At 41.2% G+C, this 24094-nt stretch overlaps 1 protein-coding gene across 3 annotated transcripts in view; it reads left to right on the top strand.

Moving 5' to 3' along the window:
* Nucleotides 1–14519: 14519 nt before the first annotated feature.
* LRRC28 (leucine rich repeat containing 28) overlaps nt 14520–24094 on the top strand; it is a 50908-nt gene continuing 41333 nt past the window's right edge. The window contains exons 1-5 of one of the 3 annotated variants that reach the window (XM_017805130.1): nt 14530–14589; nt 15202–15540; nt 17011–17228; nt 21071–21111; nt 23630–23667. In XM_017805130.1, coding sequence (XP_017660619.1) covers nt 17046–17228; nt 21071–21111; nt 23630–23667 — 262 coding nt within the window. In that variant the 5' untranslated portion in view covers nt 14530–14589; nt 15202–15540; nt 17011–17045. Of the gene's footprint in view, nt 14590–15201; nt 15541–17010; nt 17229–21070; nt 21122–23629; nt 23668–24094 lie in introns of those variants that run through there. The other 2 variants (XM_017805129.1, XM_017805131.1) reach the window with 2 other exon arrangements.

Genomic DNA, 24094 nt, shown 5'->3' with positions numbered 1-24094 from the left:
CAGCCAGAACAAGATCTGCCAGGGGATGAAATGCCTATCTGAAAAGCATCTTTATAACACTGCCAGCTCTCCAGCTAATGGTTGTACCTGCTTAGGTTTCATGTGTGCTCTATTTGTGTGCCCTTTCAGCCATTCAGGCACTTCCAGGCGCCCCTCTGTCTTGGTTCCCTCTGGGCTGAGATCCCTGTGCGGAGCCGTTCGAATTCCTGGCCCTTCTTTCAGCAGCTCAGTTCCTTTTTGTGAGAGGAGCGACCAAAACATTTGAGAACCGGTGGTCAGAGAAGAGAGGAGAAAAAATATCAACTCTTGCTCGAGCTATTTAGCTTCAGTTTTTCTTATGAAAATCCAAATCTTCCCTGTGTGCCACCTAATCTTAAATGCTTTTAATTAAGACAGGACACGAGCACCTAAACCAGATGTGCAGGACAACGTCAGGTGTTGCCACCTCAATTTTTTCATTTTAACACAGAGGAACCGTTAAAAAAAGGAAAAACAAAAGTTTATTTTCTGGGATTGAACTAGGATAGGTAATAGTTTCCTGTGTTTCTGCCAACTTGCTTTTGAAAACGGTCTCATCCAAAGCCTGAATAGAGTGAAGAGCCTGCCATTGTCTTCTGAGTTGCAGTTTGGGGCTGTAATTATTGTCCTCAAACGTAATCCAAATGTATTCACCAGAGTTTTTGTCTTTAAATTCCCTGTGCTAACATTTGCAAAATACAGAATGTTGAAAAATGCAACTGAAGGTCTCTAGTAGTAACAAATAAGAGAAGCAAATTGTGGCTAAGAAAGCAAATGTCTGGTTGTGAAACTTTTCTACTCTCCCAGCAATCCAGTGTGAGGAAAAAGACCAAATGATTACCTAAGTTTCTCTTTTTTCTTGTATTTTCTTTATTCATGGTAAGCTGAGTAGAAACTTGGCCTATTTTATGGAAAGACTATAAAAAAAAGTTTATAGATCACTCAATTCTTGAATTTTATAAAAAAGCATTGATTAGCAATGAACTAAATATCACATAATATATTTTTAATGATAAGAGATGTTTTTTTCCCCACATACATTTCTCAGCAAACTTAGTAAAAAAAATCCTATTCCAATAATCTAGTTTCCAGTTTTACTTTGGATTTTATTTGAATTTTAATAGAATTGTAAATTTATACTTGAACTGTGAATTCAAATGTTGTTTACAACCAGCTTTGCTAGGAATCTGACTGAAATGTAATATAGCTCTTCATAACAGTGAAAAATAGAGCAATTTGCTGTTCTTCAATATAAATGGTATAAATTTCCTATTGCAAAGGAAAAAAAGAAATAGCAAGGGTTTAGCTTTTAATAATAAATCTATAAGTAAACAGTAAGAGGAGCAAGAAAAAATATTTGAGAATTTCTGAATACTGAATGATTTCATTAGATCAAGGTGATAATGCAGAATTCTTTATTTCTGCCAGAACGTTTTTGCCATGCTGCTTGAAAATGAGCTCAGGATGGAAAAACGCAGTTACTGATTTCTTGCTGTTAAGTGAAAGAATCACAGAAATTTCCCATATAAATTCTTCAGGGTTTTACTCACCAACTGTCCCATTAAAGAACACGTTTTCAGGATTTTTCCTTTCTGCTGTGTGCTCTCCCTGTGCCCTCAAAATTGTGAATATCTTATGTTTTCTCTGGTATGTTAAATGCTTTATTTACTTTTCAGCACACTTCAGAAAAGCTTTTCACTTGCTTCCAGGAAAGTTTAAGGGCAGCAGATAGGTAAGGACTGATCTTTGAAAGAGGTATTTGTAAATTCTGTGCTTCATTTGCTGAAACACAAACAAAATTAAATGATCTGTGCATGTACCTCTGATATCATATTTTTTCCCCAGCTGAAAATGGAGCTAAGAAACGTTTAACTTGGTCCTGTTCAAAAGCAAGTCATCAAGTGGTTGCTGAGCATTAAATTCTGTTCTTGACTCATCAGTTGCCTCATAAGTTATATAAGATTTATGGTCTTGTTTGGAGCATTAGCTCACTTTGTAAGCCCTTGGCATTTGGGCCAGGCTGTAACTGGTACCTCAGGGGTGGCTATTTTAATCTTTCCTATAATCCCTGCTCACTACCTGGGGAAGTTAAGGAGCTCTTTCCCTATTTTTATGGAGGTGCTGTGCAGGTGGAAGGAAATGTAACTCCTGCAACTCCTTGTAGTCATTTAAATTCTGTTTGTGGCAACCCTGCTCCTTGAGGAGGGGGTTGGTCCCTATTCCATGTCTCTGTGATGTCTGTTTGTACACACAAATACATCACAAGTGCCTTTCTAGCTTGTTGTACTCAAGCACATGCTATTTTAGGCTGACATTTTCCAACCAGGCCTGAGGGAGTGAGATGGCTGAATTAGATTCAGTTTGACTGATTTGGACCTTGAACATCTCTGAACTAAGATCCCGGTGATAGACAGTGGGGCTGGGCTAAAACAACGTTATTAGCTCTTCAGTAATGCAAAAAATGCACATATTTTTTCTCCCTTTTTTTCCCAACAAAATGGCCATATAAGTGAATTATCAGTGCAAATATAGGACTTGAAGCCTGGGATAATATTTTGTTAAGTGAATGTGTAAGAAATACATGCACTGGAGGTGAAGCTTCCATAGTGTTAAAACCACTCAGCTGTTTTAATTTGGAGATGATATGAACACTTCCTATGAAAACACTATACCGTTGTTGATTTAAATATATGTGTATTTTATTGAGTGACAATTGATTGTTGCTGGTTCTCTCATGAAAAAGAATTGGTTTAGATCATCACACCAAAAGTGCCATAAAATTTTAATACACTGATTTATATAATAGATGTTCAGGAAAGTACTAGTGTGTTTTGCACAGCATAAGGGATGACATATATAAGCAGGAAATACAAATTGTGAAAGTTTACAGCAAATAGAACTGATTCCACAATGACTGTGACCATGGCCCAGATCTGCTGTGGACGTTCAGCACAATTAGCCTTGTACTGAACTGGGGCATCAGCACCCTGGGCAAGAACAGCAGAGTTACAGAACTGTCTCCCTGCCTGGTGCCTGCTGGGTTGTGCACACTCTGTGTTCAAATGCTCTTTAAAGAACACAGTCTGGAAGTGGCTCAAGCATTGAGAAGCAAAGAGGGAAACAATTCCTAACAAGGCTGCCTGTGTGCAGCTCTGTTCTGGTATCACCCTTTGAAGGTTTACACTGAAGTGCTCTTTGCCTCACAAGCTACTTCAGACTAATATCATTTATGGGAAGAGCTATAAACAAGAGGGAAATGTCTTGAATGCTTTTCAGTGCTGGGGAGAAGTGTTATTATAGCAGTCTGACACCAGCTGACACTGGCCACCCTGGTAAGGCCACTCTGCCTCAGGTCATCATCATTTTGCCACCCAGCATAGTAGGAAACAACTGCAAGCCTGTAATCCATGGACTTCCCCTCTCCAAACTGATTGTGCATCCAGAAGCGTTGAAATGAATAAAATACACCAACATTTGTCTGATACAGCTGTTTCTGCATCATCTAAACCAGTATGAGCAGTTACCCAATACAGTCTGGAAAACTTGGAACTTATATTGCAATAAGGGAGGAAGTGTCCTTGTATTCTAAAGGCTTGGGGAAGATGATTGTGGTCTGCGTGTCTCTGGAGTATTAGGAAGTCAAATAAACATTAGTCATAGTGGTAACACAAGAATTGGTAAGTGACCTCAGAATGGACATTTACGCCCTTCTTTTGAAATGACCTGAAATTTAGGATGGGTGAGGTTGCCCACATATTGCACCCCGATGTGCTCTATCAACCTGCTTTCAGAGCACTTCAATTACAGTTTCTGAAGCCCTTGATGTTTTGAGAGCTGGTTTACCTGTGTGATTCCCCTCTCATCAGCAACAGCATGAAAGTCAGGACATTCCTTTGATGTCATCTACAACTGACTGTCTTCTGGAATTGATGATGGAAGTCTTTGCAGAAAGTTCTCACCTCTGGGAACCACAGTCCAAAACACTCCTAATGTTTTCATCCTCTTCCTCCAAACAGCCTAACAACAGGAGGGTGATCTGATTGTAAGAACTTTTCTGGCTGCAAGAAGAGAAGTGGCTTTTCTTACCCTTTTAAGGAAGTTCTCCCTGTGGTCTCCAAGACTTGTAAATAGCTCCAGAAAGTTAAAGCACTTAAGATTTTTAAGTGGACAATTTACACGTACTGTTGGAGTTTTCTGGGAAAAGAGATGACCAGTAATCTCTAGCTGGAATTTATATGATATTGCAGTCATCAACTATTGCCAGCCTTATCAGCTGCACTGTGAATTTGGGGTTGGATTGTTTGCCAAATTATTTTTCAGTGTTTATGACTGTCAGCCCACTGGAGATTCAGTGCAGCTGTACAGACCCAGCAGTGATCCAGTTTGAATCCAGAGCTGCAAACATGCTGGAATGGAACAGAAGGTGAAGGATTATAGTGCTACCTAATGAAGGGACAGCCACAATTACAAAAAAATACCTTGCAGGAAGGCTCTAGTCTGCAATGGAAGATTAGGTATGAAAAAAGAGGACAAAGCTATTGTTGTTCATAATCAAAGCTCTTTTCACTGCTGCACTGCTCAGCAAAAATTGAGAATTTTTTGCTTTGGAGTTGTTGCTGTGTTTCTGCTGAATTTCTTGGAGCAAGAAAGCAAAGCTATTAATGTAACTGCTAAGTCAAAATAAGGAGGCAAATACAGAGAAGCACAAGGGAAATCAAATGGTTTAGAGGCTAAAATACTGATAGGATTCATGTAAACTTAGATATGAGAGTAAGTTTGTTTTTCTGATTAGTACATATTTCTATTTCTGTAATTTCACTTCAAGCCTCTTGAAGATAACTTATCTCTTGGTTGAGTGATGGGGAAGAAGGAAAGTCCAAGGGACCTGAAAACACTGGGGACCACATTCAACTGTCATGAACAAAATGAGAAGTTTGCTTATGTCTGTCATGTGGGTTGGGAAAGTCAAATGCTGCTGGAAAGGGGGTTTATTTCCCTTCCATTTATTTTCCTTCTGTAAACTTGCCATCCACAAATATTTCATGGCCTTCCTGTCTCTGGTCACTTGAAGCAGAAACATTCATTAAATTACTTTGGCAGCAGCACTTTTATAAACCAAAGAAATACTGATTAGAAATCACGGTGTGGAAGTTTTATCCTCTCCCCACATATTGTGTTTAACTGACCTGCTTGACCTGGGTGCTGGTGCAGGGAGGGAGGTTAAAGGATACAGGCCTGTCTTCATCTTTGAGTGACAACATTTGTTGTCTGCAGCAAATGTATTAAAATATTTTAACAGAATTTCCTCAGTTCTGCAAAATCTCTGTTCTACCTTGACACCAATTCCCAGAAATAAGCAGATTTTCTTCCTTGCTCCAACATTCACTGGAGTTTGCTCTCATTGAACAGATGAGTCTGTACAACCCCTGGGACATTCCATATTATTGCACTTGGAGCTATAACATGGAATGCAAATTATGAAGCAAATTGCAGAGTTTTCTGCATTGAGCTGAATTTCAGTTTTACCAATTCATGAGGATTTTTCCCCCCCCAAAAGATCCTTGCTCTAGCTTTGTATAAATAACAACACAGAGAAATACTGCTCACTTTTGAGGTGTGTTGCAATGTTCTCCTTGCAGTATTTGCATAGCACTGAGTTCTGTGCCACAGACAGAATTCAAGAAGGAAAGATAAAACTGAAAAATCCAAATAATATAAAATATATCAAATAGGACAACGTGCTGTCAATAAGTTAACAGAGTGCCTTAGAACAAATGCTCCCTGCCAGCTCTCTGAAAGGTGGTGCTTCTGTCTGAATATCAGGGCATGACTTTTGTCCCTACTGAGCAAGGCAAGTCCCTTTTTTGTGGTTCACCTTCTGTGGGGTTTGGACACTTTTCCTATCGGGTGTTGAACAAACTCAAACACTTTATGACAGCAGCAGAGGTCGACCCTGGGGGTCTTCTAAGCACTTAGGTTGTGATGCTTTTATCTGCTTTGCTCCTTTCCCTCTTTGCTGTTACCTTTCCATGCTGCTGTTGTGCACTGATGCTTGACTTTGTCTTTCAGCAAGGAAAAGTCTCTTTAGCAGTTGTTCCATGTTGTTTCAGTGCAGTCCTTCCCCGAGGAACTGAAGGAAAGGGACAGTTTTTCAAACCAGAAGGATTTGCCATTCCCCCTGAGTTGCTTGGGAAGTCGTGCATGTGTGGTGAAGGGCTCAGGGAGGAAACACCTGCAAAGGGAAGCAGGAAAAATTTCTTTGCTTCTCTGCCCTGGTTTTTCTCTGCACCAGGGATGGCCAAAGTCACTGAGAGCTGAGCCCTCTCACCAGGGAAATACAGCATGTCCTGTCATCAACCTGTACAAACTTGGCATAGGTGTTAAAGGCTAGGGGACCACATCAATCTTCCAGGGAAGTGGGCTGCTCCATTCCACAATATCGGTTTCCTCTTTCTCCACTTACTGAAGGGTATATTAAGGCTATTTAGACTGATTTTTTAAAACATAAAGTAGAGGCCCAGCCATGGTGCATTTATCCACCTGTTTTTCCAAATCCAGACTGATCCATTTCTCAACCTACTGTCTTAAGCTAGAATAAAGAATATATTTCAAAATTAAAAAAAAAAATAAAAATCACAGGTGTACAGATTTAACAGATATAGGATAAACCAGCAACAAAATCCAAATGAAAGCAGGATTCATCTAAGCCATGTTCTTTATTTCCTAGCTCTTTCATCCTTCCCTGCATTTTCCTGTACATCACTGAAGATGTACATGTTAAAACACCTGTCGTGTTTTACTCCAGAGTAAAATCTGTGAAGGTCAGGAGTGACCTTACAGATTAGTCACCTCTAAGGACAGGATATACACAGAGAATGCCCGTTTTTCAAAAATATAAACCACATGAAACAGATCTGGTGTAAATTTCTCCTTTGGTTTTAGATGTTTTTCAAACATCTAAGTTATATTAATGTAAAATATTTGTGTTTTTTTCCCTGATAGGAGCATGCCAAGGATGTCTCCTCACAGACCCACCCAGTCATGCAGCACCGAACACTGGCAGGGATGTGTTCTCCATCAGGCAGATTTTGTGTTTTGGATGTGTTTGTCTGGTTGGGTTCTATTTCATGAAAGAAACACATATTAATTTAAGGATTATAGTGAAGTTGGAGCTGAATTTGTATCTCTGTGTGTCTCTGGATTACCACTGTAAAGGTGCCATCACTCACTAGAGGAGAGCTGTTCTAAGTATATAATTTGTATTTAAGAAGCTTGAACTCATTGAGTGTGACTTCACTAGGTCACTAAAAGGGCTTAACAGACCTAATTACTTCACTGTCCCAGAATTATGGAGAATTAATCTCTGGAAGAGGGTTCAAGGCACATGATTCTTTTTTCTGTGCCTTTGGTAAAAAAGGAAAAATAGTTTCAGTGTGAGGATTTGGTTATATCTGTAGAAGTTACTCTGAGTATCCCTTTCTGATTTTGAATGAAGGCTGAACAAGCTCCTTTTGTCAGACAGAACATGTTATCCCACTACAGGCACATGGTCTGGAATAGTTCCTTAGGGGCAGGGCTGGTGCCAGACACGATTCTGTATTGTCTAAAACACTCCTTACATCAAGGAAAATGGGAGCTGGGAACTAATACTGTGCCCATGGCTTTATAATCCAGAAAAGTCTTTGTCAGTGTTGTGTTGGAAATGTGACAAAACCAGGAAGGAGGGAAGGACTTGGAAAAAAGTACCTACACTAAGCAGGCACTGCTGCAAGGCTGACCATCACCTCAGAGCCTCCCCAGCCCAAGGATCTTGACTTTTTTACCTGTTTCAGCTCAAATTTTGACTATTAGACAGTAAAAAAGTGCTCAAGAATGCACAGGAAGAATTTCTGAGAGGATACGCAGAGCACAATAAGAAAAGAAAGATCTTTGACTTTCCTGGTTTGATTGGAAGCAGTTTATTGAGTGTCTCCCCAACACGTGGGACATCCTGCCATGCACTTGAGCTATTCCTCGTGTGTTCAATAAAAAGAAAGGTCAGATCCCAGCTGTGACCAGATGGATGGTTTACATGAAAAGGAGAAACCCTGCAAGCTCTCTAAAAGCAAATCCCCCACTGGTCCCAGGAACAGAAGATTTCTATATCTGACTTCACTCCGACAGGTTCCCCAGTATGGTTGCATAAATCAAAGAGCTGTGTGTACACCACGCTTCCCCCCTTCACTATTTATATTCACTTGGAAAGAAAAATAGCTCACCACCTGCCTCATTTCTATCATAATGTAACAGGTCACAGAGTTAACACCCTTCTGATATGAATGGTGGAATGAAATTACAAAAGCGGTCACCTTACACAACCAGAATATTTGGCACCTCACTTGGAGCTTTTCCATAAGAAATACAAACATCTCATAAATACATAAAATGTTATTTCAAGCATGTGTATTGTCACTAAAAAAAAACAACTGTACCACACGTTCATTTCAAGCTTACGTGTGTTAAAATTATGAAACTCTGCGGATGAGAGTACAAGGATTTAATATTTTATCGAAGTTTTAAAGTAAATTTTTGGCAACAGTGGAGCTTTGCTGATGGTGTGAAGTCTCTCTACAAGATATAACTTTCTTTTGACACCAGAAGAGCATAAGATCTCTCTCTCAGAAAAATAAATGCTTAAGAGAGGAGAAAGAAAATTACATTAGAAAACAATAGACATGGATTAAATAATGGGAGTAAGTTTGGTATCTGGAAGTAGGAACAACTTCAGAATAATTAATATTTAATGTTAAAACCACTGATTTCAGTTGAATGAATAACAACTTTTGGTGTAATTGGATCCAACGAATCATTAGAAATGCTCAGGACTCTTTTGACAATTCTTGTGAACTCGGCAAATCTGTCAATTGAACTGAGGGGAAATGGGGATGAAAAGAAAGCAAACCCTGGGCCAGGCAGAAAGATGGAGAAATAACCACCACACAGCTTCAGTGGCAGCAGAGGGTGGTAGTAAAAAATAATATTACTGAGGTCATATAAAAATAGACCAAAGAACATTTCATGCTATTTGCTGCCTGAAGTTAATCAGCATCCATGTGCTGTCTAAATTTGCATTTTAAGTTTTACTACTTTATTGGTTTGAAGTGAAGCAAAACTGGAGATAATTCTAAGTAGCTTTAATTGAACAAAATCAGTCAAGTCTAAGGAGTTTCATAAAGTGAATTCCAAACAATAAAGAAAGTTTTATTCACGAATGCATTTGTGACATACAGCAATGTTGATAAATTGAAAAATAATACTTGGTTAATGGAAATTAATTTGAAAGCCTTGATTAACTTGTCAACAAGAGGTAACACAAAGTATCTCCACATCAGCCACATGCCCCTTTATCAGTCTTTAAAGGACCAACAACTGACAAGCCATGGAGAGCTGGCTGTTTGTTACCTTTGCCATGATCCCATATTGAGATTTTGCAATGGAGCAGAGGCAGAAATGTTGATTCTGCCCATTGTTATATTTGCTTAACGCATTAACAGAGGAATTTGGATTCTGGGGCAGTCAGAGAGGCATTGTTCTTTTTCCAATTGAGATTAATTAGATCAGTGGGAATTTAGAATGAGCAGAAACTGCACGATCAGGAACAAAATCCACTGCTTGCTTGTTCTATGTTAGGGTTGTTCCATACAAAATGCAGCTCGTCCAAATGACTGGTACTTTCCATTACTTCCTAGGAAATCTATTACACAACATAATCAATGTGATTACCAGGAAATTTCCCTCAAAAAATGAGCTCAGCCCAAATTAGCAATAAACTGTTTTAAAAGCTTCTATTTTGAGCAGTGCTGGTCTGAACCATACCGGGCTGTACAAACAACTTCCTTTGAAATGAGCTTTTTCATTAGCATTGCTGTGCCATTGAAAAGGGAGTCAGTTCAAGTTTAACAAATACAATAGCAAATAAACTGAAAATAAAAAGACCTAAGCCAAAGGTGGACGATGCCTAAACGTTAAATACTGGTGTGCTGGCACTTGGCAGGCAGGAGCTCCATCTGCCTGCCAGCTTTTGGTACTGCTGCAGAAGCCAGAATTAAAAGTAAATTGTTCATGGAATCATGCTGTGATGAGTCACTGTAACTTTATTCCACTCAAATAAGACAGCTTTGTCTTTGTACTAAACCAAAATTACTAACTGGAAGTTATGAAAGACTTCCTAAGAAGAGCCAGTGCTTTCTGGAGAATGGGTTCTTTCTCCGTGAGTAAAAGATGAACATTTTCGAGAGTTTATTTCTTTCTGGTGTGAGAGGCAAATCAATGAACGTATGTGTGATGCAAAAAACCCTCCTGTGCAAAGAACAGATGCAAATTTCTTGAAATTTATACCAATTGAATCTTTGATCATTATGTATATGAAAGCTGTATTGACTGAAAAAAGCTTATGTAAGACAGTGTAAAGTGAAAACAAGGGTAGGTAGAATTAAGATTTGAAATTCTCCAAGAAAGAATGCAAACTGAAAATACTCTGTGTGCTTCTCCAAATCTCTGCTGATGACACAAAGCCCTCAGCTCTTGTTAGAAGAAAAATGTAAGTCATTAGTCCTAATAGATGAGGGAGAAAGTCACCCTCAGTGTCTGTAAGAGCAAAAAAAAATGACATTGCATATTCAACTGCACAAAAACTTTCAAAACTCCGGGCAATGACCATTTTCTAGGGATAAGCAGGAGACAATAGGAAACACAAACCTTTGAGCCCCCAGGCTGGAATCCTGGCCTGAAAAGGAAGGCTCTGTTATTTTCCTAGGCAGCTTCAAATATCCCAGGTAGGTGTAAAGCAGATTCTTCTCCTGTCTGAGCATGGAAAAGAGATTCACTGGCAGATGCAGCAGACAGTGCACTGGGTTACTACTGCTTTACACACTCGTGCGTACCATGTGCTAACACTGATATACACAACCTGTCTGCAGAACCTAAACAAAGCTGAAACCGCAGCTGTTCATCACTGATCACATTGATCTGTGAGTCTTTGTGCCTGGAAGGTTCCTCCAACCCACAGGACCTCTCTGTACCAGGTATAACTGCATGAGCTTAGTGTTCACTGATGGCTTTTTGCCTCACTGTGATTCTCAGAATACAGTGAAGCCCAAGAAAGCCCATCTCATACTGCTAATTAACACACTGAAGAGCAAAGAATAAAAATATTTACTAATTATTTGACCTTAAAGGAGAAAAACTCTTTTCCTGTCATGCATCAGTCACACTAAAGCTTCCTGCTGCTAAAACCTGACCTTTAATTGCTCACTGGATATTTGGATCATATTCTAAACTTGCAAAGTCTAATGCACATGATTCAATATAAGTGGTGTCCATAGCACTGGGTGGAAAAGACTCACCCAGGGTTATAAGGGAGGCTGAACCTCAGAGTGTTCAGAACTCAAACTCAAAAGCTCAGTAAGATACTTTGGATCTCCTCGGTCTGTGACATTGAGAGCAGGAATCCTGTCACAGAAACGTCAATAACAATAATTTCTTCAGGTTTCACTTGGCAAAACAAGAGGAAATGTTTGCATAAAGGTATTTCCAACTGCATCTTCCCAAAGTTGTTAGGTCTCAAAGAGCTGCCTTGTGTAATAATTCTGATAACACATCATCTCTTTTTATTCACACTACATTCATCTGGCTTGTGTGATTTTGGCACAAACAAGGGATCACCAGTGAAGCTGAGCCCATTTGATCCAATTACTGGATTTGTTCCAGTAAACCACTGGATGATGGTGGGTCTTGAAGTCACTGACAAATGCAAACGACTCAAATAGATTTACTTCTTCAAAGTGGCATTTCAAAACAAGTTTTTTTAGTTTCTATATGTAGGCACAGATAAGATCAGTCATCCTTCTGAGCAAGATGGAAATTGCAAACCCCTTTGTTCCTTGCTTTCAGAAGCACAAAACTAAGACTTGAATTAGGGTAAAGAAACAGTAAAATGTACCTAGCAAAGAGATCCCACTAGTCTGACTGGTTAGATGGGAATGCCTTGGCAACCATGAGGCAAACACTCAGATTCCAATGTCCCCTGCTCTGCTCATCATTTTTAGCCTTGTGACTCCACAGGCAGGACCGTCCACCTGTGCTGGGCAGGATCAGAGCTTTGGAGATCAGCTTTCAGCCCCGAGAGAGCAGTGCTTTTCAGAGATCATCAAGGGGGAAAACTGAGAATGAATGTGAAGACAATAAAGTGAGAATCCTGAGTGATTGCTTCAGGGGGAAAGACACGAGATGACTTGATGTGTGTTGGTGTGAGCAGAAAAGAACAGACAGACAAAGGTTTGCTCTCAAAAATACCAGAGTGCAGTAATCTTATCTCCTACCTGTTACTGTCTCAAAAAATCTCCAACTGAAAAACCCCAAACCATTACAACACATGTGTCAATAAACACATTAAGTGTCCTGGCTCTGTTAGGAGCAAAGTCTCCCAAGAAAAAAGCTTCATCTTTCCTGTTAGCATTTCAGTAGAAGACAGAAGCACAGTTTCTGTCCTGATCAATGATTCAATATCCTGGAGAAGTACATTTGCTTTGACACATCACTGAATTCTCTCCGAGGAATGTGTTGCTAACCATGCTCATATTCAGCTTCTACTTTGGTCTGAAATATGCTTAACTTTTAATTTCTCAGCTATTTATAACGCGAGACCAAAGTGACATTAAGAAGTGTGATGTAATTGCTGTTTTTAAAAGCGTGGTGGTATACAAGCAGGCCACTTCCTGGCATGTAACATCCAGCTGGGAAACACAGACAAGTACTGTCAACCACAGTAAGAAATAATGTGTGCAGTATGATATGATAAATATGGAGGACGTTGAATTTTGAAGGGTAAATTATTTCATCTCAAATTATTTCAACCAAAATCCAATCTATTTTTCTGGAAAAAAAAACAACTCCAAGAAGACTGCAACTGGCAAGTAAGATGGAGCAAATATACTTGTCACAATCAATTATTGCCTTTCAAGTGCAAGAAAATGACAAATGAGCCATTAAGGATTGCTATTCTTTATTTAGAACTGAAAAAGAGAGAAATGAGTCTCCAAGAAAAAAAATCTTAAGCTTTTTTGCGTGTTGCTTTATTTAAAGAGAAAGTTTATTGAATATATAGAAGAAATGCCTTCTGCAAGGTGTTAATCTTGGTTCCCCTGCAGACCTGTTATACGAATCTTGTTAGGACAAGTGTATGTTAATTAGTCTGTGGAAACCAGAAAGAGGATTTCTGTACCTGGGATTCCTTTTTCAGGCAGCTGCAGGGCTAATCTTCAGCAAACTACAACTTTTTAACACCCAGGGATGTTAAATATCCAGAGCATGAGGGAATTTGCTGTCACCAGAGTACTGTCACAACACAAGCCTTTCCCTAGGATGGGATTTATGTGTTGGGTTATTTTAGTGTATGTGAACACACCTAAAATCAAAATGTTTCCACAGGCCAACTAAAATGGCTGTGACGGGGAGGTTTTTGGTGCAGGCAGGATTCTCTAAGAATCTGCATTCTTGGTTAACACAGAAATATGGGCAGCAGGGAGGGTGGTCCCTGACCACCACCACTTCCATGGGGAAATGATGTTTGCCTTCAACAGCGGGGATGACAGGTCAGCAGCAGGGGCTGTGTGAACACGTTGGGAGGCAAGTGGAGCTGACACACTGGATCAGGAATGGTGTGGCAGCAGAACCAGGGAAGGGATTCTGCCCCTGTACTCAGCACTGGTGAGGCCACACTTCGAGGGCTGTGCCCAGCTCTGGGCCCTCAGTTCAGGAAGGACATTGAGCTGCTGGAGCGTGTCCAGAGAAGGGCAACGAGGCTGGGGAAGGGACTGGAGCACAAGTGCTGTGAGGAGCAGCTGAGGGAGCTGGGGGGGCTCAGCCTAGAGAGGAAGAGACTCAGGGGAGACCTTCTCACTCTCCACAACTCCCTGACAGGAGGGGGGAGCCAGGTGCAGGTGGTCTCTTGGTCTCTTCTCCCAGACAACCAGCAGTAGGACAAGGGGACAGTCTTAAGCTCTGCCAAGGGAGGTTTAGGCTGGACATTAGGAAGAAGTTCTTTACAGAGAGAGTAATCAGACATTGGAATGGGCTGCCCAGGGAGGCGGTGGAATCACCGTCCCTGGAGGTGTTTTAAGAACAGACTGGATGAGGCAGTGAGTGCCATGGTCTGGGTGACAAGGTGGTGTTGGGTCATAGGTTGGTCTCGATGATCTCAGAGGTCTTTTCCGATCTAGCTGATTCTGCGATTCCCTCATAGAGAGGGAAGGGGACACCGGGACACCGGGAATACCGGGAATACCGGGATCACCCGCACCCCCCCTCATCCCACCTCCTGAGGCGGGCGAGGCGCTGCGGGGGCGCCGCGCTCCCATTGGCCGGCGGCGATGAGGCGGGAAACGGGGAGGACTTGCGATTGGCCGGCGGCCGCGGCGGGGCGTCTCGCGAGAGGCGCGCGGCGGCCGCGGTCTCGCGCGGCCCGGCCCGGCCCCCCTCCTCCCCCCCCCGGGTCCCTGGGTCGGCGGCGGCGCCGCTCCCGCTGCGGCCCCGGTGAGTGAGGGAGGACCGGGGCAGGAGGGAGGGACGGGGACAGGAGCAAGGTGATTGGGTCCTGGCGGCGGTGGTGGTGATGTGTGTGGGTGTCTCCGGTGCTCTGCCCCTGCTCTCTGCCCGCCGGTCCGCGCGGGCACGGCGCCTCTCCGTGAGGGGGAGCTCCATGGCCGCCCTGGCCCCCGTTCCCCCTGTCCCTCTTTCCCCCTCTCTCCCCCTGGCCCCAGTTCCCCCTGGCCCCCCGTGCCCTCCTCTCTCTTCCCTGTTCTCCTCTCTCTCCCTCCCTTTCCCCCCCTCTCTTCCCCTCTCTCCCCTGTTCCCCCCTGCTCCCCCCCCTCTCTCTCCCATCTCTTCTCCAATGCCCCCTTTTTCCCCAGTTCCTCCCTTCTCTTCCCCATTGCTCCCCCCCCGCCCCCTCTCCCCCTTTTGCCCCTTCTCTCGCCCTGTTTTCCCTCTCTCTCCCCTCCTTTTCCCCCTTTCTCCCTCCCGTGCTCCCGTTTCTTCCCGTGCCCCCTCCTCCTCCGCCCTTTCCTCCCCTGAGTGTCCCCACTCCTGACAGGGCCATCCCTGGCTGTTATCAGCTTTCATCCTTCCCTTTTACTCCCCTTAAAGGCCGTGGTTGTGGCTGTTCCTCTTTGCCAAGGCTGTGTCTCATCCCTGGAAGAAGATTTTTGACAAAAAGTTCGGCTGGAGGCGGAAGGGAGTAGGAGGGGTTTGCTTTGAAGTCAGAGCCAAAGCGGAGCAGGTTGTGACTGGACTTTGCATCCGTGGGGTTGTGTGTCCGTGTGTCCCATGGCTAAATGTGCAGCTTTTATGTGTAGTCACAACTCTGGAGAGAAGCCCACAAGTGCCGAACACCTAAAAAGCATCTCTGGACAAAGTGGAAGCCTGTTGGGTATTTGTGTGTGTGTTTTGTGACTTCACAGCTTTTCATTAAAAAAATAAATGCAGGTAAAGATGAGCTTTCCTTTACTGTTTCTTATATTGTAGCAGTTAATGCACAAATACTAAATACTCAGATTATGCACCTTGAAGGTTTTGATGCTTTTCCTTGAACTGTTTTAATGCTGATCACAGAAGTGGAGTTGGGAATTGTGATGGCTTAATTTCCTTGATCTTCTGAGCTAAGAGAGCTTTAGTCTTGCCAGTGCCAGAGCATGTGCCCTGTCCCCTAAGATAGCCAAGGAAAGGAACTGTTAAACTCTTAAAACAACCAAAACCAAATGCTATATTCTTCCAGAAGGACACAGGTCACCTGTAAGAGCTGCTTATCAGCAAATCAAGGGAATTACTGAAACTGAAAAGCAGTTTGATTTACAGGGATGGTCGGGTTGTGGGTCTTCAGCTGGAGTTTTGTTTACAATTATTGTAATCAGATGGAATTCTTGATTCAGGACCTTCACTTCCAATATCTGTTGTGGTTAGAAAACTCCTTCAGTGAGAAAATAAACTAAGAGAATGTTTTTGGTGGAAAGCAGTTACAAATCTTTGCCTTTCATTAATGGTAATTAATTTATATGCACGAGTCTGTAGCAAATTGGTAACTTTAAATTAATAAATAGTCTGGATTTATTATGTTCTGAGACAGTTGAAAAGATGCAGCATTGCTGCTGTTATCTAAATCTCCACAACATAACCACAACTAGAATTTTGGTTGTACGTGAAAAACGAGCTGAATAAAGTCAGGTTTGAGATACAAGTTAATTTTTAATTTGTCTTCCTGCTTTTGCTTTGTGGTTTTGAAATTGTCAGTTAAAGCTTGACTCTTTGTTCTTTCTGGGTTTATTTTTAGTAAAGAGATGAAAATCTGTCAAATCTTGCTCTTCCTAAATTTTCTCGCTGTAAGTTTCAGGTTTCTCATGTATTAGTTTATTATTTTAAAATGGCTTTAGTGGCTCTTCATCCCCAATATCTTTTCCAACCAGTAAACTCTTCCAGTAGTTTTGTATGGGCAAGCTTAACAAACTTCAATTGCCTTTTGTCCTTCTGGCTTAAAAGATACATAACAGTGAATTTTAGTCATCTGGGACTAAGAAGTCCTCTGTTAATTGTGCATTTTTCTTATCTGTGTGTTCTTTTTTTAGCACATGTAACAAAACAGATGTAGGACATCAGTAATGGTTAAGAGAGGTTGCTTTTTTTTTTTCCTTTGTGGTGGCAACTTTGACAAAATTATCTGAAAGGTCCATTGACCATGGATGAAAAAGAAAGCATTATATAGGACTAAAGATTTTATTTCAAGTCCTATACCACACTAAAACTTGATCCAGAAAACAGTCAAAGACTTATGGTGTGGGTGTTCTGGGTACTTTGTGTATTAACTGGAACAACAAATTATGAGGTAATGAGTAACTCTTCCTGCAAAAGAATGCATGGCACACACCTTGATAAAGTTGGGTTTTTTCTCTTTTTGTCTCCTAGAAATGGGTCTGCTTTCAGAAGATGAGATGCACTAGATGTGGTGCTTAGTCATGGCATCAGAACTGTGTAAAACAATCTCTGAGGCAAAGCTGGAAAGGCACAAGAACTTGTTCTTAAATTACCGAAATCTCCATCACTTCCCTCTGGAGCTACTGAAGGATGAGGGGCTGCAGTACTTGGAGAGACTTTACATGAAAAGAAATTCCCTGACCACATTGGTAACGACAACCTCTTTATTGCAATGTTTATTGTCTGTGTGTTTAGGAATTCTGGGTTTTGGAACAGAGAAAACAAGATAATTTAAAAAAAAGTCTTAGAGAAAATCTGCCCCTGAATGATGTCATAACTGTGAGAGATGAGTATTGGGTTGTGTCATGATTGAACTTGCATAGGTAATGTAGAGAATAATAAATGAATGTTTAGGATCTTTATTGTTACCCTGTTGAAGCTCTGAAGATCTGCTGGGGGTTTTCTTGTCAGGCTGGTTGTTCTGTTGGGGGTTTTTTAACTGCTATAAATTTTACTCACTCAGTGGTCAGGTCTTTCTCCTGTTAAGTGGTACTAGGTAGTCTAGTCTGCATTCCTTCATTAGGCTGTACAGCTTTTCCCTTGGTTTGTGCCTAATTCCAAAGGCATTATCAGTGCCAGGGTCTAATTCCAAGCAAAGTGCCAGTAAAAACTTGTATCTGTGGGCTGCTATTGATAGAACACAGTTCATGTCAGGGTTGTGGGAATTTCCCTTTGTGATTTCTTCCTGTTTCAGTGTTTTTCCCTGAACTGAAGGAATTCTCACCCTGAGTGAATGTTGTGACCTCAGAATTCAGTGTGGGGCAGTTCCATAACTGTGTGAGGTGTTCTGAGCTGATAAGACTGTAGAGAACAGAGTCAAAACTTGCCACTGTCAACAGGGTCAAGTCTTCAAGGCTTCGTTTTGTTGTTGTTTTTTGTTTGTTTTTTCTTGGGCTCTTCCAGGGTATTAGAGGTAAAATAATAGCCAGGGTGGAGGTACTGGAGAGCCTGACCAAAAAAATCACTCAAATTATGTGTTTTTCAGTGTTTCCTAGATAAAATCCACTACTCCATTTTAAGGAGTGATGTCTAAAGCTTTGACAATGATACATGAGAAATCCTCAATAAAGGTTTCAGTTAATGGCCCAAAAACTGAAAGGATTCTAAAGATTTTATGCCTTTTCTTCATATTGAATGAGTCACTTAGGTTGGCATGTGCTGTGGAGAATTATTTTAGTGCTCTGGTTTTGAGCAATAATTTATTAATGTATATTAATTGTAATGGGAGGAGAGGGTTCATGGTTACCAATTAAAGCTGCTATAAAGTCAGACTGTAAACAGTTCTGCCTTGACACTCTGTGCCATTCAGTGATTATTTAGTGGTGGAAGGTTCATCAAGTTTGCACTGCTCAAAAGATGGAACAATAAGGAGAATTTTGCATCTCAGTTTTCTGTATATCCGTGTTAAGGCCTGGATAAAGAAGTGAAAGAAATGCAGATCATACTTAGACAAAATGACTTCAAACAGAGTGAAGTAGAGCATGATTAGATTGACAACAATCAGAATAACTTGCTCATAATGTGACTTGTTGGAATCTCATTCAAGTGCTCAGCACTATAGTTGGAACAAGGCAATTAAAATTGGGTCTCATTCACTGAGCATCTGTTCAGCAGAAGAGATGTTGGAAGTTGTAGTGGACCAAAATAGATTGAGTCAGCAGCATGTTACAAAAAAAGGCAGATGTCTTTTTGGAACGTGGAAAGTTTCACAATCTCCATTAAAGGCAGAAGGAATTAATTACTGGATACTGTTAAAGGATAAGCTGGAGTGGAAAGTTTCATACTTGAGATCAGCCTGGGTGACTTGGAGAGAACCTGGAGAGCAGCAGTGGGGGAGTTCAGGGAATGTGCCCTGTGAGTGAGGGTTGATTGAGGTTAATTCCTCTGGCAAAAAGAGAACACAGAGAGGGAGAAAATCTGAGGAGTGGGGGAGAGCAGAAGTCATAAGTATTTTCACAAAGCAGTATTTTCATGAGTTTGGTTTATTTCCCCAAGTAATGCTCTCAAGTTAGTAAAGTAGTAGTTATGTACATTGGGTGGGGTGGGGCAGAAATCTCACCTGAGAATAGTTGAAAACAAACAAGTTAGTGAAGAAAGAGGTCTCTTCCTTACTCATCTGATTCCATGCAAGGTGATGAGCATTAGCTCATCAATAAACATTTTAAATTGTATGAGGATTATTAGCAATCACCAAAGCTAATCCTGCACCATGTTTCTTTAAAGTTAAGTGATACTTCTGTCCCAGCAGTTCATTCCTTCATAATTCTGAAAATACTTGACTAACTCAGCTTTTGTTCTTTGCTCCTCTGAAATGACTCCTGTCCTTGACAGATGAGTCCTGTGAAAGTGTCTGGAGTGGTTACACTGACAGAATTTACCTTGCCTAAGAATAATTTCATTTTTGTCTTCATTGGCAAGATGGAAATGATGGAGGGCTGTGACATAATGAATGGATCAAGAAGCCATAAAGCACACCTGTATCCCAGGGTCAGGTCTTCCCCCTTCTCAGTTAATACTGACTGATAACATGAGCCTTCCAGTACCCAATTTCCTCATTTATTAAAAGGAAATAGGTGTTTGCCTTGATGGCCCTGTCAGAGGCAGGATGTGGCCATATCAAAGAACAGTTGCTCTTAATTTATTGACTCAGAACACGCAGTGCTGTCCCGTTCTGCCAGAGCAGCAGTGACAGTAGTTTGTGGTTCTGGTTGGCACCCTTAGTGCGGTAAAGAAGGAAAGCGAGTTTGGGTTTTTTCCACACTTCCTCCTCATTTTTGCAATTAAAGCTTGAATTCTTGCGCTTGAGCCGCAGCCTTTGCCGGTTTCCCCAGTGTCAGGTTTTCTCTCTGCCCACACAAACCCGGTGCCGGGCAGGCACGTGCGCTGTGGCGGAGCTGCCGCGAGGTGGCGGCGCCGGCTCAGGGACAGCCCCGGGGCCGGGTCGTGACGTCACCTCAGTCACTTCTTGACGTCACCCTTGAGTTCTTCACCTGGCCCGTCATTTGCTGCTCCCGAGTTTAACGAACACCCACAATGTGGTCGTTTGCTGCGTGAGAATGTCATTACATTACTGTTTCAGGGGAGCAAATCAAGTTATGAACACGAAGTTCTGTATTTTGGATAATAATACACCTATTTGAGGTGTCACGTTAATTCACATGAAAATTGCTAATTTTATCAGGAAAGGGATCATGTGGTTGAGCTTCTTTTAAAACCCATTCGTTTCTGCGTATTATCTGTATTGAAAAACCTCATTTTCAATAAAACATATCTGTGTTTAAAGTAGGTTTCTTAAGCAATAAAACTGTCTTACCCTTGAATAATTTTGAGTACAGTTACCAACATGACATCTGAAACTTGTGAAGTCAATTTTGTGATAAGTGTTCATGGTTGTAAATGCCATCAAGGCAAAGAATTACTGCCAGTTAGCAGTTAGAGAATGATATGCATGTTAATATGGAAATATGGAAATCTAGATTGATGGATTCAGCAGTGCTGGCTTGGTGGTAATTGATTAAAGCTACACAAAGATTGTAGGTCATTTCCCAGTTTAGCAGCATTATAAAATGCACATTATGGTTACACATCTTGTGTAGTTCTTGTTCTGCTTTAAGTCTGTAAAGGCTGCAGCTTCTTAGCAGTCTCTTGCCTTCAGCTAACTCATTTATTTGAATATATTTTCAAAAGTAAGATTTTGGTAATCCATCTTTGCAGCCTCAGAAATCTGACTCCCATTTTGTTGGGGACCATATTAATGTCACCTCTAGACTGCAGCTTTGTTTCAGTAGTGAATTGCTCACCCTTGACACAACCCAGATTGCCCTGATGGAGAATGTTTGGGGGTGTGGAAACAGGGTGTTGGATAGAGGCTCCTTGTTGCCATTTTTCCTGCTGACATGTTTTAGTGTGGTTATTAAAATGACCTGGGTACACAATATGTGTGTCTTGTTCCTTGTTTTGAAACCTAAAAAAATCTCTAACTCTCTTTCAGCCAGAAAACCTTGCACAGAAGCTTCCAAACCTCGTGGAATTGTGAGTTTATGTAGGACTTCTAATATATTTTTATTATGCTGATCCATCCTATGTTAAAATCTAGAATGTATTAATTGCACATAAGCTGCATCTAAAGTGTGAAGGGTTTTCTTGAAGGGCAAGAAAGGGTCATTTTAGGAGGTACAAGTCCTTTTTGAAATTTTTTTTAACTTCTTGTTTATTGTATAACAAGAACCTTTATACAAATGTCTGTACTGCTGAGGGAATAAATCCTGTTGTCACACTGGAACCTCCCAGTGCAGTGGTCAGAGGGCTGTGACAGAGCCAGAGGAACAGGTTACTGCCTCCAGCCCATCCCTAGTTGCTCCTTCCCACCCCAGCTCCCAGGGGTTTTATGATCTCAGTCTTGCTGATTGTAGTAATAAGTTTTTTTGGATCCAAGTCCCAGATTGTCAAATAGGAGCAGGGATGAGCATGTCGGGGAAGGAACTATGGAATGATGATTGCTGTAGGCAGAGCAGTTTATCCAGTCATGTCCAAAAAATGGATGTCCCACGAACCGTATTATTTTGACAATTAATTTGTGAGCCCCTGAGACAATGTTTTCTTCCCTCTCCTTTTTACAAGGTTGTGATTTCCCTGTGTGACAGGGTTGGCAGTGGGGGGTTAAAAAGAACGTCCTCTTTTCCCCTTTTGACTCCTTTGGCTCAGTTTCAGCTGTGGAACTGCTGGAGCATTGATCGTGTTTGTTTAATGGCAAGCTCCAAACAGGAGGTGTTTCTGTGAGGAGTCGAATGCCCTCAGCTGTCTGATCTTGTCATCTTCATGTGGCCCTGAAGCCCCACCTTCCTGCTGCACGTGGCCACAGAGTAATGGAGCTGGTTTGTAGGTCACTGCAGCCTCCAACTTGCTTAAGAGCCAGTCCTGCCTCATCATGCCCCAGTCTTGAGAGTGTGTTTATGCTCTCAAGCAGTAAAATAAATATTGTTGTATTTGATATAACGATTTGCCACAGGGCATCAGGAAATCTCAGTGTCAGTTGATGGTGCCTTTAGGAAAACCCATCTAAACTACAGCTAAAAATAATTTCTTACAAACACTGATTTGTAGGAGTCAAACCTAATTATTTGGTGTTCAGAGAGCTCAGTTGCACCACCACTACCCCACACACTCTGGTGGTCCAGAGAGAGCTGCAGTGGGCCTGTGGTTTGTGTAGCTCTAATTGGACAAGTCAATTTTTGATCAGACAATAAGAGATGTTTTGTTGACAGAGACCACAAGATAAAGATTTATTTATAAAGAATAATTTGTTACAGTAGCTTTGAATTTTGAAAGACAAACTTAACCGATTTTTATTTTCCTAAAAGTTACATCCTTAGTAATTTCACTGTGTTTCTTTGTCCCTCATGCTGGAATACCAGCTGTAGATCCTCATAATATGTACTTTTTTAGGTTGAGTGAAATAGTTCACAAATATTTTCAGGAGCTGCAGCTAAAATCAGTAGGAGAATTCTCATCCCCAGGTTATATCTCAGCATTTCTACAAGCATATCTGCTATTCTTGTGCTTGTTAAATTGTTAGCAAATATCTGCAATTTTTAAAGAAAGAGAGAAGGTTCAGATGCTCAATGCAGTTGAAATGTTCATATGTCGTTTTTCTTGTTCTGTCTCTGTATCCCTGAAAAGACAAGCTCCTGCTTTAGGAAATGCTTGTGGAATAGAGTGGAAAAAAAATTACACTGTGCAAATAATTCCATGTGTGCCTAAGCAATTGGACATGGAGTGCTCAGTATTCCCTTACAATTCAATATCAATATTGGACAATTTTGGTACTGTTGTTTTCTGCGAGATCCAATTGTTTATTTGCAGCAGTGATGATTAAAGACTGACACGTGTAAAATCTAAGATGAGGTTTTGTGCTACCAGTAGTACTGGAAGTGCTCCATCAGAGGGTGCTGAATATTCTTAGTCAGAGATCTGGCCACCCTCTGTAACTACATAAATATCCATGTGTCAGATTGGGGTTTTCTGTTGAAAAATGTACTTTAAGTTTGAAAAACTCCCTTGCAGTGAGTATATAATGTGCTTGTTTCTTCAGTCTTTAAAGGTGAGAGAGTTCATGTGCAGGGAGAGTGTTTGTAATTGTGTAATTTGGGTGGGTGTGGGCTTTTTCCTTTTCTTGGCTGGCATTTAGCACCAAATAACCTGGTGATCAAGTGTGGTTCACTCTGGCTCTTCTGTCTGGTTTATTCTCTTTCCATTTTGTTTTCCTCTTGTGACTCTCAAACTGAAGCCCATTATTACTGTAACTGTGAGTGGTTTGTTTTACATAATTGTATGTAATTTTCCTTTATGTTAATCATTGAATAGTCTGAGTGAGTCTTAAGTACCTGTCCATTGCCATTTTATACAGTTTCCACAGCTTTTGTGCTAATAGGGAGGAATGGCTTTGAGGGGGTTCTTTCAATCTGAAATTGGATATTTTGCAAACTGATTATGCAGCAAAAGTCCTCGAGGGTAACAGGTGGTGTCCTCTGCTTTTTTCTCCCCCCCCCAGGTACCTCCATTCAAATAACATAGTTGTTGTACCTGAAGGTAAGTAATCTACCAGCTCACGATAAGTGGCAGCAATCATAAAATATTCATTTTTCTTCTTTGAAGGGGCCTATTTTTCCTTTATTTTCCCATAAAACTTTAAAGATTTTCATACAAAATATACCAGCATAGCTCTTAGTCGATAATATCCTTGTTACTGCTATGTTAAAATCTTTAAATGATCCTCAAATGCACCTAAATGCTGTTTGCTCCCCTTCTAATTGCAGAAAGTGAAAAGGCTAAATGGCACTCATCTGCAGAACAGAAATCCAGAGTGTCTGCTGCTTTCAGGCAGTTACCACACAATGCTCTGCTGGTTTAGATCGTGACAGATTTGAAACCTAAAGGAGCAAGAACTTGTGGTAGTTTTTCTTAGTAACTGCAGAGTTATGTGCCCAAGTAGAGGAAATTAAACTCTGGGTATATA

The sequence above is a fragment of the Lepidothrix coronata genome, unplaced genomic scaffold (genome assembly GCF_001604755.1).
Source record: "Lepidothrix coronata isolate B3197 unplaced genomic scaffold, Lepidothrix_coronata-1.0 Scaffold11, whole genome shotgun sequence".
NCBI classification, from domain to species: domain Eukaryota; kingdom Metazoa; phylum Chordata; class Aves; order Passeriformes; family Pipridae; genus Lepidothrix; species Lepidothrix coronata.
This window is presented reverse-complemented; position numbering and strand designations above follow the sequence as displayed.